Below are 18,255 nucleotides of genomic sequence, written 5' to 3'. Positions count from 1 at the left end.
TTGTACTGAAAAAAATAAACATATGATACCTATAATGGCATATAAGAGATAATTGACTAATTCAAATGTTCAACAAATCATAAATTATCAAACAGTTTGTATGCAAAGATAAATAAAACCTTGAATTCTAATAACATGAAAATTAAAGCTTTCATCAATACACGAAAATTGAATTCCACGAAAAATAACAGAATTCACAGTACATCATCAAGGAATTGCAAGCTTAAGGAAGCTCAAAGTATGCTCAGAGGATTCCTGAGGCTTTTTAAGTAGGCCATTTTGAGAAGTTTATATGAAAGTAAATATTTTGATCCATTAAGATGTCAGCACTCCTATAACAAGGAAAATAGAGCATTATACAGGAAGCTCAATCAACACTTATTACAATTTTTTTCAAAAAAACTGAGAATATTGATTTTAATATGATTTATTACAAAAACTTATACATTCCTGACATAAATAACATAGAGAGCAATAATCAAGATTTCTTATCAATATTCATATGGCAACTTACAGGTTATCCACACAGCACATAATGAATCATCACAGAAAACATTTTCAACATTTTGCAGAAAGCTTTGGAATGATCATCAATCAAAGCAAACCGTAAAACAAAACCCACAAAAATAAACAGGAAAGGATACAGGCTTGGCAAGCTAACAATTTTTTGATATGCTCTAAAATACCCAATAGTGGTATATCATATAAACAGTGCTTTTAATACATGTACAGTTTTCCCATCTTGAAGGTTTGTTGCAATGGCATTATCAACCCTTTTTTTACTTATGAGGTTTATTATCTCTTCATTATCTTCCTTCCCTATTTTTTTACATTGACTAGAGTGTCCTCTTCTCACAGCCAAATAAGGACTGTTCTTTTATGTCAATCTGAGTAATTCTCTTAATATTCACCAATCACTGATATGCACGTCTTTCAAGAAAAATATGCACTCGCAATAAATGATTATTATATAATAGGTGAATCTTCCCAAAACTCCTTATATTTGCTACTTGACAAAATACTTAAATATTTTAAAAGTTGTTACAATTACAAAACTGATTTTTATAAATAAAGCAATCTTAGTCTAAACTTAGTCTTGTATGTTTTTTTTTTTTATTTCAGTTCATTTATATGTTTTGACATTTAGTGGGACTTCAATTTTCACTGGACTAGTACACAATTTTATTAGGGGCCAGCTGAGGACCACCTCTGATTGCTGCGTTGAAGACCCATTGGTGGACTTTGGCTGTAGTCTACACTTTGGTCTGGTTTTTGTTTCTTTTAAATTTCCACATTTCCATTCTCAATTGTATTCATTGAAGTGTTGGAATTTTAAGAGTTTAAGCAGGTTTAATGGAATAAGCTTAAAATTATTCAATAAAATCCACTTTAAAATAATTTTATAATCAAGTCTCTGTTGTATGATTTTCTAATTGATTGACAGCTTGTATCAAGTCCTGTATCACACAGTCAATGTCATCTTTAGTAGTTTCTCTGCCCACTGACAACCTCAATGCATTTCTGGCAACTGATTCAGGAACCCCTATTGCTAACAGAATAGGTGATGGTCTGCAATTAAACAAGATATCACAGGATTAAAAATAGCACAGGTTAAGATAAAAATTTAAAGTAGTGTGTACGGTATATATAGACAATTTCAATACAAAAATGATATATATATCAAGTCTTTTTAAAAAGAAACAGAGTTATGCACATGATTTATTCTTCTGTTTATAACAGTTCAGATCTGACAATTTTGTACCTTTATTGGATTGTGTAGCTGTCAATGAATCTGATCAAATCTTTAAATTCATTTTCAAGAACACAGTAAGCTACTTTCATTAGTGCAAGTCAACATTGTTTAATACATGGTAAGGAATGGTCTAACAATATGGTAATATAAGACCCATATGTGAAAGCTGTCTGTGCAATGTGAGATAAATTGACACATTTGTCCCTGAAATAAGTTATCTCGATTTTTAAGTGGTTGTCGTCTGTTTATGTGGTTCATTAGTGTTTCTAGTTTTTATATAGACTAGACCGTTTTTTTATACGTTTGAATGGTTTTACACTAGTAATTTGTGTTGAAGGCCGTACCTTGACCTATAATGGTTTATTTTTATAAATCATTACTTGGAAAGAGAGTTTTATCATTGGTACTCATACCACATCTTCCTGTATCTATTAAGTCTGTTAAAAATGATGTGAGTTTAAATAATATGCTTTTATTAATTGAATCAAGATAATTTTCCAGCCAATAAAAATTACTTTTGAATACACATAAATAGTGATAATGAATTATACCTATTTTGTGAATGACAAGCAGCCCCAATACTGGCTTGTAGAATTCTACAGTTAGATAAAACTTTATGACCTAAAATTAAAAATTGTGAAATCAATATCAAATTATTGTTGAGTGCATTTTTGTGAAGCTTAACTTTGTTTTACATTTATACATCTCCATATTTGTTATTTATTTTTACTGAAACAAAATGTCTGTTTGTACAGCATGGTTCAAGGAGAAGATAACTTGTAATATTTACTTATCTCCCTTGTTCACAAATTAAATCTCTTTAGTTTTGAGAATTGTTGACTCACAGCAGCTACAAAATGTCCTCCAACAAATGTTTCATGCAAATTTTTGACAAAGACTTGTACCTTAGGAAATACTATCAATCCTGTTACCTTTTTATGAGGATAGGTGAATTTTAAGTTAAAGAGCTCAACAAAATATCAAATTTCTTTAGTTGTTAAAAATCTTCTTAAACATGAAATCAAGAACCCTGAAGAAAATTGATCGCAACAAAAATTAAAGCCTTCTCTGTATATAACTCACCCTGTAATTTGTCACTCAGAATCGATACATTACAAGTATTTGGTAGTCTTTCACTGGTGGCAAATTTACCATTCACACGGATCCTATCTTTGAAGGCTTCCTGAATCAAATAGAAATGAATTTCTGAAACAAAACTATCTAGTATTTGTTCTTTGTTTTATCCAAACTTATGAATTTTTCTTATTTTGGGCATTTTGTTTGGTTGTTCCTTTTTCTTTACCAGTATGTTTAAGGAACATGTCGGTTTTTTTGCAGTTCTTTGATCACAAATCAAACATTTAACTGAACTTGCCTGTAATTTGATCTCCAAGTAATCCCTGACTGAAGACAAATGGTTCTTGTAACAAATGATATTCTTTACTACAAGCTCAGCTGCCTAGAAAATAGTTATATCTTTTTACATTGTGGAAAAAATTAGTTAGTCTTGAATAAATGATATGTTCTTCATCACATATCACACACAGAGAACCACAAAGCCGATGTAAATAATTATGTATTTGTTATTAATGTATAGAGACGAAGTTTGGATAAAATCTGTTATATTAATGTTATCATAATTGAACTTAATGTGGTACATAACACTACAGGGAGATAACTCTGTAATATCAACTGAACCTTTTAATCATGTTCTATTGGTAAGAAAATATAAAGCTTCTCAATGATCAAAGCAGTGTTTGTCAAACTGCTATATATCCAACCATTCTTTTTCAATAATGTGCCTGGTTCAGTTTTGTGGAATTTTTTTTTTTATATTATTGTCAAAGTGTCAAAGTAAATATTTTGTCAAAATTTTATGAATATTAAATGAGCCAAATTAATTTCAGAAAAGGTGTTAGGTATCACCTCAATTTTTACACCATAGAAAAAGTAATAAATTTTGTGCAATATAATTATAATATGCTGCTGCAGTGATAGATTTATTACACTACATCTGGCCTAAAAATTGTATCTGAGGAATTCTTGTGAATGTTAGTTTCGGTATCCTTACATACAGCTTAAAAAGTTGAAACCCAACTTCAGAAAATTAGTAAAATTTCTGTTACGTGACAATGCTACATTTAAATGAAAACTTACCTTTCCCAATCCAGCTATCATTACTGTGTTTTCTGTTCTGAAAAAATAAAATATGATTGTTTTTATTATACATACATTTCTCACTTTTTGAGAAAGAAAAATCATACAAATTTCTATTTATTGTCATGAAAGCAGCAATGATATTAACAATAACATTTTGTCATATTGAGAGCAGTAACTGAATTGATTTGTATATGAAAATCAGATAAATAATAAATGATTGATTGATTGATGTTTAACACTACTTTCTATTGTGCTTTTAAGTGGCGGCCACTTTTTATTTGAGGAGGAAGACTCGAGTGCCACATATCTTTTGTAGGGAAACTGACAATCCTAGTAAGTCAAATTTAAAGTGAATACATGTGATTTCAACATACTGATGATAATAAATGAACCTGTTGGGAGTTAGTCATCACTATTGAAATTAACGAGTTGTTAAACCTATATCTTATGGTAAACATTCTCTTTTTGTTATAATGGTATAAACATTCCCTTTTAGAATGAAGTTCTCTAGCACTTACCATTATGTCATTATATGTCTTTTTCCTGTGCCAAACTTAAACAATCAGACATTTTGTTTCTTGAAATTGAATCAGACATTTGGTTTCTTGAAATTGAATCAGACATTTTGTTTCTTGAAATTGAATCAGACATTTTGTTTCTTGAAATTGAATCAGACATTTTGTTTCTTGAAATTGAATCAGACATTTTGTTTCTTGAAATTGAATCAGACATTTTGTTTCTTGAAATTGAATCAGACATTTTGTTTCTTGAAATTGAATCATTGTCAGTTTAGTTTCTAACCAATCAAGAATATCCCTTTTTTATCTTTTTGTTAGTTTATAAAGAGTATTCTTGGTTAACCTGAAATTAATTAAACTTTAATTCACTGGACTCAGTAAAGTAGTAAATGGTATTTCCAATGCATATACACATTCTATTATAATCTACTATTTTAAATTTGTTTGTGATGTTTTAATAAACTTTTCTTTTCATTGATTATGATAGTATGGCGTTTACTAACCCAGGTCTATAATTTCTCTCTTGCCCACCTCCATATAACATTGGGTATAATGGAACGTCTTTATTACCAAGGTTTCTAACATATATGGCTCCTATCCTTGGACCATAAAACTAAGAAAACATGTGAAAAATATACTCTTACTTTCTATTACAATTATAAAATAAGGAAAAAAAAAACTTTTTTTCTCCACCCCATACAACACCCCAACCTTAAAACATGTATGTCAATGTTTAATTGCAATTTTATGCATTGTTTTAATACAGTTTCTTTTTTAATTCTGTTAAAACATTCTATTCTGTTATAGGAATTGTCTCTTGTTTTTGGTAAGTATCTAAATATTGTTTTTCTAGCTATAAATAAAGATTTTAGAACATCATTACAAGAATAATTTTTATGACTTTGGACAGTAGATGTGATAGAAAAAATACAGGCATGCCAAATTTCAATCTACTGGGTTTGCTTCAAACAGAATAATCCTAGTGTTAAGAAATGGTTAGATTAACACTTCTTCAATTATTAACCCTTAATCTCATGCTTAAGCTTAAATTCTTGAAAATTTTGGTTGGATTCTGTTGGCCTGTAGAGTAGAATTTTATAAGCCCGAAAGGCAATTTTACAAGCAATTGTCTTAGGACTTATGGTTAAGCATGAACACTGTACATAATAAACCTACCTTATGTCCAACAACAGTTAAATAATCCACCCCTAAATCCTCCACATCCACTTCTATTTTCCCTATAGCCTGGGCTGCATCAGTGTGGAGTAATATCTTAGGTAAACTCTTCCTTGATTGGTTGATTTGTCTTAACTTTTCTGATATCAGTTTTATTGGCTGAAAAATGAGAGATACAAATGCCCTCATCCTTATAATACGGAGAAATAAAGACACAACCTTAGTATAAATATAGAATTAAAAAGTTCACATATGATCACAGAATTAAACTGAACCAAGTCTATAATTTTTTTTATCCGCATTTAGTGTTGTTCAGTGGTTGTCTTTGGTTCTTTCTTGTTTGCCTTATTAGTTTTTCCTAAAGTGTTCTTGTATAAATTAGACCACTAGTTTTCTCAATTGAGTTGTTTCAAATTTTACATGTCAAAGCCTTTTATGGTCTTCTATACGATATGGATTTTTTCAAAGTTCAAGTTTGTACTATTGCCTATATCTGCTTACATTGACTTCATTTGAACATTGGTGGATAGTTGTCTCAATGGCAATCATACCACATCTTTTTTTTCATAGTCCCAGTTCAAGGATGAAGGATGCAGGGATCCAGTTTGTCCATAAAACATTCAAATGACATCAAAATGAGACTACAGTCAAAGAGTTTTTCTAGTAAGGGAAGACATAAGAATAGAACATGTAAGCACAACCAGTTCAATCATTTTCTTTATTGTTAGATGAGTTCTTACAAATACAAATGTATCTGCCAGGGCAAAAATAAAGAATGTTTAGTATATCTAAAATATATTGCTTTTCAGACTGAACCAAGTCTCTGTATTTAAAGTTGTACCTTGACCTATTATGGTTACTTTTACAAATTGTGACTTGGATGCAGAGTTGTGTCAAACCACATCTTCTTACATTTATTATATACTGTATAACCAAATGATTATGTATACCTGAATTACACCTGTTTCATTGTTAGCCATCATAACAGTAATCATGCATGTGGAAGGTCTGATTGCTGATAACACGTCGTCTACATCTACCTGTCCTGTTTTACTAGAAGCAGGTACAAATGTAACACCTGAAATAACATTAATTAACATAACATCATTCACAAACTAACTCATATAGTTTAATGGAATTTTAAATTAACCTCATTCATAAGAATTAACTTTGTAAGCTTGTACAAAATTGAAAGAAAGGTCAATGTTTCTCCACCAATTAAATTAAAGGCAATCCACTGTAGATTCATTATTATTAATTGAATACATATTTTCATGGTATTGGTGAGAATAGGTGAACCAAGAATTTAAATGTTCAAAGAATAACACAAATTTTTCTAAAAGCTTTGTATGCACAGATTGCCAAAACCACATATTCAAATATCCATGAAAATGCAAATTTTCCTCAATCGACCAACATAAAGGAATCCACAGTATGAATGAGGTGAGCCAGTTATCTAATGCACATTGGAAATTAGTTTCAGATTTGAATTTCAAAATCATGAAAAGGCTTTCCATTTTGATTGAAACATAAACAATTTAGGATGATTACCTTTCCAAGTAGCATTTTTCTCTTTAACATGCCTTTCTAAGATTTATATTTAATAGAACTACTTAGTAAATTTACTTGCTGTTCCTTCTTCTGCAAGATGTTCTAGTACCAGTTTCACCGAGTCATGTTCTAGATTAGATGTAATAAAGTGCGGAAGTTTGTCCCGATTATCTCCCCCTGGGTAGCCATTAGACAAATCATGATAGGCATATTTCACTGCGGTCTGTATTATCATGTTATTTCCCTAAAACATAAAATACTTATAGATTATCTCCCCCTGGGCAGCCATTAGACATGTCATGATAGGCATACTTCACTGCTGTCTGTATTATCATGTTATTTCCCTAAAACATAAAATACTTATAGATTATCTCCCCCTGGGCAGCCATTAGACATGTCATGATAGGCATACTTCACTGCTGTCTGTATTATCATGTTATTTCCCTAAAACATAAAATACTTAGAGATTATCTCCCCCTGGATAGCCATTAGACATGTCATAATAGACATACTTCACTGCTGTCTGTATTATCATGTTATTTCCCTAAAACATAAAATACTTAGAGATTATCTCCCCCTGGGTAGCCATTAGACATGTCTTGATAGGCATACTTCACTGCTGTCTGTAATATCATGTTATTTACCTAAAACATAAAATACTTAGAGATTATCTCCCCCTGGGTAGCCGTTAGACATGTCATGATAGACATACTTCACTGCTGTCTGTATTATCATGTTATTTCCCTAAAACATAAAATACTTAGAGATTATCTCCCCCTGGGTAGCCGTTATACATGTTATGATAGACATACTTCACTGCTGTCTGTATTATCATGTTATTTCCCTAAAACATAAAATACTTAGAGATTATCTCCCCTGGGAAGCCATTAGACATGTCATGATAGACATACTTCACTGCTGTCTGTATTATCATAATATTTCCCTAAAACATAAAATACTTATCTCCCCCTGGGTAGCCGTTATACATGTTATGATAGACATACTTCACTGCTGTCTGTATTATCATGTTGTTTCCCTAAAACATAAAATACTGAGAGATTATCTCCCCCTGGATAGCCATTAGACATGTCATGATAGACATACTTCACTGCTGTCTGTATTATGTTATTTCCCTAAAACATAAATAACTTAGAGGTTATCTCCCCCTGGATAGTCATTAGACATGTCATGATAGGCATACTTCACTGCTGTCTGTATTATCATGTAGTTTCCCTAAAACATAAAATACTTAAGAGATTATCTCCCCCTGGATAGCCATTAGACATGTCATGATAGACATACTTCACTGCTGTCTGTATTATCATGTTATTTACCTAAAACATAAAATACTTAGAGATTATCTCCCCCTGAGTAGCCATTAGACATGTCATGATAGGCATACTTCACAGCTGTCTGTATTATCATGTTGGTTCCCTAAAACATAAAATACTTAGAGATTATCTCCCCCTGAGTAGCCATTAGACATGTCATGATAGACATACTTCACTGCTGTCTGTATTATCATGTTGGTTCTCTAAAACATATAAATACTTAGAGATTATCTCCCCCTGGGTAGCCTTAGACATGTCATGATAGGCATACTTCACAGCTGTCTGTATTATCATGTTGGTTCCCTAAAACATAAAATACTTAGATATTATCTCCCCCTGAGTAGCCATTAGACATGTCATGATAGACATACTTCACTGCTGTCTGTAATATCATGTTATTTACCTAAAACATAAAATACTTAGAGATTATCTCCCCCTGGGTAGCCATTAGACATGTCTTGATAGGCATACTTCACTGCTGTCTGTAATATCATGTTATTTACCTAAAACATAAAATACTTAGAGATTATCTCCCCCTGGGTAGCCGTTAGACATGTCATGATAGACATACTTCACTGCTGTCTGTATTATCATGTTATTTCCCTAAAACATAAAATACTTAGAGATTATCTCCCCCTGGGTAGCCGTTATACATGTTATGATAGACATACTTCACTGCTGTCTGTATTATCATGTTATTTCCCTAAAACATAAAATACTTAGAGATTATCTCCCCTGGGAAGCCATTAGACATGTCATGATAGACATACTTCACTGCTGTCTGTATTATCATAATATTTCCCTAAAACATAAAATACTTATCTCCCCCTGGGTAGCCGTTATACATGTTATGATAGACATACTTCACTGCTGTCTGTATTATCATGTTGTTTCCCTAAAACATAAAATACTGAGAGATTATCTCCCCCTGGATAGCCATTAGACATGTCATGATAGACATACTTCACTGCTGTCTGTATTATGTTATTTCCCTAAAACATAAATAACTTAGAGGTTATCTCCCCCTGGATAGTCATTAGACATGTCATGATAGGCATACTTCACTGCTGTCTGTATTATCATGTAGTTTCCCTAAAACATAAAATACTTAAGAGATTATCTCCCCCTGGATAGCCATTAGACATGTCATGATAGACATACTTCACTGCTGTCTGTATTATCATGTAGTGTCCCTAAAACATAAAATACTTAGAGATTATCTCCCCCTGGATAGTCATTAGACATGTCATGATAGGCATACTTCACTGCTGTCTGTATTATCATGTTGGTTCCCTAAAACATAAAATACTTAGAGATTATCTCCCCCTGGATAGTCATTAGACATGTCATGATAGGCATACTTCACTGCTGTCTGTATTATCATGTTATTTCCCTAAATCATCTATACTATTAAACGAGAAGACCTGGTTTTTGGTGTCGCTTCTCTTCCTTCCGCAATAAATCAATCATCATGCATTTTTGTCCTTTAGGTAACATGCATACTCGCATTTGTCATCCATTCTTATGATTATTCAGATTGAGTTATTTTGGGAGAAAAACGACAAAAAAAGAGTCCGGATATGATTCCGTCATCAGACTGACTTTCAGTCATAGATAAGACTTCCGGTTTGAAACATGCACAAACACAACCAATCGTATGATAGATAACAAAAATAAAAATAGATAAGCCAATCAGAGCGTTCTCCATAAAATGGTGTTAAGATCGCAAGAACCACAACTATTTTACCTCCTTAGAGAGGACAATTATTTTTCGCGTTTATCTACTACGATTACACTTCTTTAATATGTGGAGACTCTCTGTATTCTGTCTACTTTTTTTATTTAAAATGTTTACTATTTAAGGGGTCATACCAGTTGCATATATATTAAAATAAGCCGTAAAACATGTGACACAAGTATAACCAATCGTAGAGCGTTCTCCATATCGTGGTGTTTAGATCGCAAGAATCACAACTATTATATCTCTTTAGAGTGGACAAATATTTTTCGCGTTTATCTACATGTAAACTACGATTATACTACTTTAATATATTATAGAGACTCTCTGTATTCTGTCAGGGAATGTATATGTTAGTATAGAAAGTCCCTGATTTTGTTTACTGTCAGTTTCTTTAATATATAGAGACTCTCTGTATTCTGTCCACTGTTTTCTTTCAATCGTTTACTATTTAAGGGGTCATACCACTTGCATATATATTAAAATAAGCAAAACATGCTCAACTTCATTTAAGACTACCTCGACCAAAAACTTTTACCTGAAGTGGGACAGACAGACAAGACGAAAGGACGTACGACCTGACGAACGAACGCACGGATGCACGGACTAGAAAACATAATGCCCATAATTGGAGCATAACAATTAATTGTTAAAAGGGAAAATAGTGATTTGGCAAAAACGAAAGTAAGGTAGAGATAAGAGGGAGGCAGGACCATTTTCAGGGCGTCGGGATCGGGTGTTTTTAAGCTCGGAATTTGGGGATTGATCCTTACGGGATTCGGGAATATATTTTTCGATTTCGGGATATGAATTTCTTAAGATTCTGCATCTCGGGATTTCAGGATCAGGACCCCTCCGACAACCCCTCATATTAGCCTTAGTCGGTATTTGTCATTTATGTATATATGATTAAAATCCTACCATTGGCATGTTAAAAAGGTTCCAAAAAAAGCAGTCAGTCTGATGGATTGTCAAAGAAGCATATTTTTTAGACTATAATAATGGTCTTTATATATAAGCATGCAGTTACATTTATTTTATGTTTGAAACGGTGCAAATTTTTAATTTGATTTGACTTTTACCAAAAGAAGCAGTGTAGCAAAGGAGAAAAATAATTCTGGTCGTAGGCCAGAAACACGAATATAATTGAATTTAACAGAAATGAAACAAATATCGGACTTTGGAAAAAGAGAGAGGGCTTTAGATACCTTTTATGTTATTCGGTACGTACGTGTGAGCCAAGGATCCGTGTTGAAGGCCGTACTTTAACCTATAATGGTTTACTTTTTAAATTGTTATTTGAATGGAGAGTTGTCTCATTGGCACTCACACCACATCTTCCTATATCTATAATATGTTTTACAAAAAATCATCCTACAACAGTTCACAAGCTGTATATGCCCGCAATTTCGCGGGTGTCTTCTAGTAAAACATAAAAGATACATGTATTAATTGTTTTGGTGGTAATTGTGTGATGATTTGACAGAATAACTTTTAACATAAAAAAAATCATGTCATATCCTTCAACTAGCTCATATTTTATGCATTTTCAATAAAATGGACAGTATATTTGAAATTTGTGTACTTTTTGTCAAGCATCATCAAGTTCATGTAGTTTAATATTTTTTCAAGTAAATTCATAAGATGAACATTATGACTTTTCGGTATGTTGAAGGACATACAGTGACGTATAGTTATTAATTTCTGTGTCAATTTTGTCTATCGTGGAAAGTTTTCTCGTTGGCAATCATACCACATCTTCTTGTTATATTAAATAAATGGTATATTTAACTTTTCTAACTTTCCAAGCTTTTGGATGAATAGCTGAAAAAAACCATGGTCATGGGCACAATCATACTTTGATTTTGTCTTTTTATTAATAATTTTTAATCATTATCTTAATCATTCCTTATTTTATAATCATTTAAAATATTTTCTGGAAAAAAAAATGATCATTTATTGCTTTTTTAGATATATAGTTATTCATCAAAAACAACTTCAAAACAATTGACTGATGTCTGTTCAAGTGAATTATTTTTTATATTCTGTCTTAGTGCTCCATATATGTTTTATTCAGTGTTAGCAGTTAGAAGTGTGCTGTTTATATAACTATCATTTAAAATTGAGAATGGAAATGGGGAATGTGTAAACAACAACCCGACCATAGAAAATTCAACAGCAGAAGGTCACCAACAGGTCTTCAATGCAGTGAGAAATTCCTGCACCTGGAGGCATCCTTTGCATACTTTATTTTATTTGTTGCTTATAAAAAGGTTGCAAAAAACACTAGTGTGCCTATTTCAACATTACATCAGGTGAATGACATTTTTCGGGTAATGTCAGGAAAATATGACACTTTTTAATGCATGTAGCTAGACATTTTAAAAGGACCAATTCCAAATCAAGAACCCAACAGTAACTTTCCATTTGTTCCATCCATTGCTATGCTTACAATTAAGATGAAATATTTGTTATTCTTTATTCTTACCTCTGTTCCACCAGATGTAAAAATGATATCTGGAAAAAAATGAATTAACAGTTTCATAGTTATCTCCCCTTCTGCAATCAAAATTGCAAAAGTATAAAGAAATAACATTTTAAAGGAAAAATACACTATATACATCAGATCATTATACACCATCCTCCTTATTTCTACTAGGGGAAAGAAACTATTGACATTGCGCAAGACACAACTCAAAAGTTGTCAATTCTTTCACAGGATTATGTCTTATAAACCCTTGAATAATTTCCTTTTGACAAAATCTGATTGGTTTAATAATAGATAAAGTATTTAAGATTATATATATAAGACTTTTGCTATGAAGACAAACATATATGTATTACAGTCGAAAAATAATATGCAATGGGTTTTTTTAAATCTTTTTGTAAAAAGAATGTAAAATGTAGATTTATGTCACTATGAGTTTTCTTTAGGAATGATGAAGATATGAAAATTAAGGTACTCATTTCTGTCAATAGCTTTTTTTTTAAATTTTAAATGTCAAAGTAACACCATACAGTTTAATGTCAATATATATATATAATACCTGATGATTTAGCCCCTATCATGTTAGCTACATTGTACCTTGCTTCATCTATCACTTTCTTGGCTTTAATCCCTGAAATAAAAAAATGAAATATTAGCTATGCAATTCTTAAAATGTATGTAGAAGACCGTACTTTGACCTATAACGGTTTGCTTGTCTCATTGACACTCATATCACATCTTCTTATATCCATAAACCTAACTTTACCTGTATGAAGACAGCCTATTTAAGCTCAATAGTAATCTTGGTGTAATCATCATCTCAAGATCTACACTTTTGTCAAAATACTCCTTCACGAATCATCATCATCAGAACAATTGAATGCTTCAGCCATTGTCAGTTAAATTTATCTTAATGAAGGTTATTATAAAATCAAACTAAATATCATAAGCATTATAAAAACAACTTTGATTTTCAAATACTTTGGTCAGAATACTCTCACAAGTCATGCAAGTAGGGTTATTATGTTAAAACTATAAATCTGTTCATCATTATGAGATCCACTTGAATTTTCTCATCCTAAAGTCACCTGAAGGGTAATAACTATCTCCTACAAACATTATTAGAACTACTGGGTTTCTCCCATGCTCCAATAAACTTTTAAGTAAAATAAACTACTGTTGATTCATTTATTTTAGTGGGTTCAGAAAAACTCACATTTGGTTGATATTAAATATGTGGTTTTGGCAAAGTCAGCAAACATTCCTTTAGAAAATTAGTAATAAGTTGATCATTTAACTTCATTGTTCTCCTATACCTACGAAATCCACGAAAATTAAAATCCAAAGAATATCAATAAATCTACAGAGTATAAAAAATCTTACCAGCATCATGAGAACTACTTGGATTCCCCCATGCTTCAGTCAGACTGTTTGTAATGGCTCCAATAACTTCTGATTCAAGTGGTGTTGTGGCATTGTAATCCAAATAAACCCTTTAAATAGAATAAAAACAGAACTAATTTATAAATGGATATATATACATGTATCTATTCTTTATTTTCTCTTTGAAGACAAGTGCATTGCAGCTTTTAGTTATTAAAATGTATTTTTCACTTTTTTAAGACAAATTACAGTAAAAGTTTAACCAATTTGATGCTAACAGCAGCCAAAAAATGACAGTTTCACGCCTGATGGTGAAGGCCATTTCTACCCTCGTAACTCAGACACAAAAATCAATAGATATAAACAATTTACTTAAGTTTCATGCAATTTGCAAATTGGTTCAAGAGTTTATGAGTTGATGTCCAAAATTTTGAAGATGGTTGGACAGAACAACAGATGGAAACACGGATGGATGAACGACAGTAAACCATAATACATTTTGAACATTTTGAACATCCTATAAATTGGCATATAAAAATCAAAATTTCCGAAAAAATACAAATATCAGGGGCAACAACTCTAATAGAGCTGTCAGAAATTTTTAGAAATTTAAGGAGATAGAATCATCATTTATACCCATGCCAGATTTTCTTTAAGTGGTTTAGTTTTAGAAAAAACTGCATTTGACCTCCTTCATTCTATTCATAGGTGGATTTATATCCCCCCTTTTTTTGTGGGTAAATATTGGTTGATTATATAGGCTATCAATGAAGAGTTGTTGGAACATCCCCCCTCTTACATGTCTGAGGCAGTCAGTGGCCCCACCTTTCGATAACTTCTGATCCCTAACTGCTATTTTCAGAAACAGCAGCCCTAACCAGCACACAACATAATAATTATGACGTCTTGAAAGGTTATTATACTTTTTGTTTTGAAGCCTTATAACAGCCTTTCAAGACGTTATAAATATTTGGACTATAAGGCAGAACTGATTGATCAATTCCCATGATATGAATTTAAAACTAGATACCCCATATCTAACTGCAAAATCGTACGTAGCTATAATAATATATATCTATAACTGTATTATCCACTTTTATTTTTGTCTATCTGATGAGTTAAGCCTTTTTCAACTGATTTTCATAGTTCGTTCTTATGTTGTACTGTTATACAAGTGTCCCAGGTTAGGGGAGGGTTGGGATCCTGCTAACATGTTTAACTCCGCCACATTATTTATGTATGTGCCTGTCCCAAGTCAGGAGCCTGTAATTCAGTGGTTGTCTTTTGTTTATGTGTTACATATTTGTTTTTCTTTCATTTTTTTACATAAATAAGGCCATTATATTTCTCGCTTGAATTGTTTACATTGTCTTATCAGGGCCTTTTATAGCTGACTATACGCGGTATGGGCTTTGCTCTTTGTTGAAGGCTGTATGGTGACCTATAATTGTTAATGTTTGTGTCATTTTGGTCTTTTGTGGATAGTTGTCTCATTGGCAATCATACCACATCTCTTTTTGATATAAATTATCCTGACATGACTGAAGTCAAGGGAAGATATTACTGAGCCGTGGTGTAGTGGTTAGGGCATCCGACAATTAACACACAGGTTCCTGCTTTTATCCCAGCTCTGAAGTGAAAATTAAAAAAAACTGAATTTTCAGCTCTTTCTTGACACTATTTGAGAGTATGGTCTTGAGAAAAGATGATAGTCAGCATGGTCAGTCAGAAAAATGATAAATGGTAGACCAGTGACTTGTTAAGAGAGAGCCATATGATCTTTTGCACGTAAAAGACACCCTTGAAGATTTAGATAAATAGCCAGCTAATGCTTATACAAGGCAGCACTCGCATGTGTCAAAAGAACAAAAATTTAATAGCCTTCAAGACGTCATAATTATTAATATTTCTATTAGAAAATTACCAAACCCCCTCGTGCTTGTTGAAGCTAAAATTCAGAACGATTGTTCCCAAAATATTTTCTTCCGAACTGATTATTTTATTTTTGACAAAAACTATATATATATGTATGATTGAGGACAATATGCTTGAAATCGAATCCGGGTCCGTCCGCCCTGATTTCGGTTCGCCCTAGTTACTGTTCGCCCTAGTTCCGTTTCGCCCTGAGACGGTTCGCCCTGATACCTGTTCGCCCTGGGTATGTTCGCCCTGATTTTTATTTTTTATTACAGTGTTGTGTTGTGTGTATTTAATTGAATATGTTGAAGTCAGTCTACAATTTCGCCGAATATTTACGATGTATTGTGTTGTATACAGCTAGCTGCTACTAGGTTATAAGTTCTTGTCCTAAACGAATATTTGAAAGCACTAAATTGAATTACTTTTAGTAAAACATATACCAAAAACACAGTCAGACTGCTGTACATTGATCACTTGTTATTCACCATCACAATCATATATACCAAATATATCAAACTAAGTTGTAATCTTACGGTACATGTATATTAAAGAGCACTAAAACATACAAAGCCACTATCACACATCATTTTACTTTACATTTACACACATACACACATGATTTAATCAATTAAATAAAGTTATACATAAGAAGCACTAAAGTTATACAAAAACAGTAACATAAAAGTGTTCAAAGTTAACAAATTTGTCAAAACACATTGAGATCAATGAAGCCAAGCTGCGAAAATAATTTCCCTTTCATGTCTAAAAATTTGTTCATTAGTGTTTTTACCCATCCAAGCTGACTATTTTATTTGAGAAAATTTTTATTTTCATTATTAATCCATCAAAGGCAATTCATATAACAATCAGTGATATCTGAGACTACTATAACTCATGCATGCACACTTAATCAACATGTATTACATCATTTTGCAAATCATGTTAGTCTTATATACTTTTTTTTTTTATTAATAATCAAATACCTAAATATGAACAATATATTTGCTGGATAATAACATTTTACTAAATCTTAAATATACAGCAAATATGGTTTCAAATTTTAATTTACTCATTGTTCATTTGCTAATGCACTCGGTTTGATAGGTCTTTGAGTACTTGTCGTAATGGTTTGGCTTTTACAGTTGTCTTTTGTTCCATTTGGAGCTTAATTTGACGGGCAGTTGAATGACCACGAACTGTCAGAAATAATCTTATACATTTCTCTAATATGTACTCTTTGTAGTCTGAATAATCACTAAAGTAGGATAATCATAATAATATTCATATAATAATAGGCATAATAATGACAGCATTGCACATGTGTTATAGTAGTCTCAGTTTTTAATTGAACAATTACATGTCGTCTGCTAACGGTAAAATACGAAACTACGTTAAATTAACGCAGCTAGCTTTTTTGAGTGTAGCCGGTTTAATAGGGAAATCGAGAGTGACCAATCTCTGTGTTATAGTAGTCTCAGGTGATATCAAAGATTTCAAATTATACCTAATCAGCAATCAAAATTCAATCAACAGTAATTAAAAGTATTTATAAAATAAAGTGTAACAATGCAGCCACGAATTTTATTTAATTAATATTCTGTATTCAGCTTTTAATAGATAAACATAAATTTAAATATGAATATGCATTTCTGTCATTAATGTAACATATACATATCATTAATGAGAATAGGGCGAACGAACTCAGGGCGAACGGAACACCAGGGCGAACAAACTCAGTGCGAACGAACCTAGGGCGAACATGTAATCAGGGCGAACGATCCCGATACCCTTGAAATCTTTGCCACTGGACGTTGAGCAATCAATAATCAATCAATATATAGGACATAGTCTTCGTATAAAGCTGGTATTTAAGGTAGCACATTCCTCAAATTATAAGCTGCAATAACAAGTTTCCCAATCCACTATGAATAAATATGTTTAAACTTTACTGTCTTCAGACAATCTTTACTAGACTTTAGCATGTTTAGTGAATGTAATAAAATTTCATGTAAGGTTCATTGCAATTTGCATCATTTCCCACATGGCAACAGTATTTCAGAGGAGAAGATTTTTTACAAGTTTGAGACAACGGACGTCATACAATGCGTCGGACACCAAGTGATGTCAAGAGCTCACATATAATTAAAAAAAAATATACTTCTTTTCGTCTGCCATTTCAGTCCGAGGAATTCCGAAAAATTGTCAACGGTGAATCTAAAAGATCGATTCAGACCCGT

The 18,255-nt window shown here is 32.0% G+C and overlaps 1 protein-coding gene across 2 annotated transcripts; it reads right to left on the bottom strand.

Moving 5' to 3' along the window:
• Nucleotides 1–411: 411 nt before the first annotated feature.
• On the bottom strand, nt 412–18,205 carry LOC134692839 (selenocysteine lyase-like). 2 transcript variants are annotated; one of them, XM_063553434.1, is made up of 13 exons: nt 18,177–18,205; nt 14,099–14,208; nt 13,275–13,346; nt 12,716–12,744; nt 7,234–7,402; nt 6,558–6,685; nt 5,608–5,766; nt 4,935–5,044; nt 3,911–3,947; nt 3,125–3,212; nt 2,837–2,932; nt 2,305–2,374; nt 412–1,569 (listed from the first exon to the last, which is right to left on the bottom strand). In XM_063553434.1, the coding sequence occupies exons 1-13, from the start codon at nt 18,191–18,193 to the stop codon at nt 1,407–1,409; spliced, it is 1,248 nt and encodes a 415-aa protein (XP_063409504.1). In that variant the 5' UTR covers nt 18,194–18,205; the 3' UTR covers nt 412–1,406. The 2 variants fall into 2 exon arrangements, with proteins under 2 accessions (XP_063409504.1, XP_063409503.1); XM_063553433.1 differs by lacking the exon at nt 3,125–3,212 and having other exon boundaries at nt 2,837–2,936.
• Nucleotides 18,206–18,255: the final 50 nt, after the last annotated feature.

This window comes from Mytilus trossulus, chromosome 12 (genome assembly GCF_036588685.1).
Source record: "Mytilus trossulus isolate FHL-02 chromosome 12, PNRI_Mtr1.1.1.hap1, whole genome shotgun sequence".
Taxonomy (NCBI): Eukaryota; Metazoa; Mollusca; class Bivalvia; order Mytilida; family Mytilidae; genus Mytilus; species Mytilus trossulus.
This window is presented reverse-complemented; position numbering and strand designations above follow the sequence as displayed.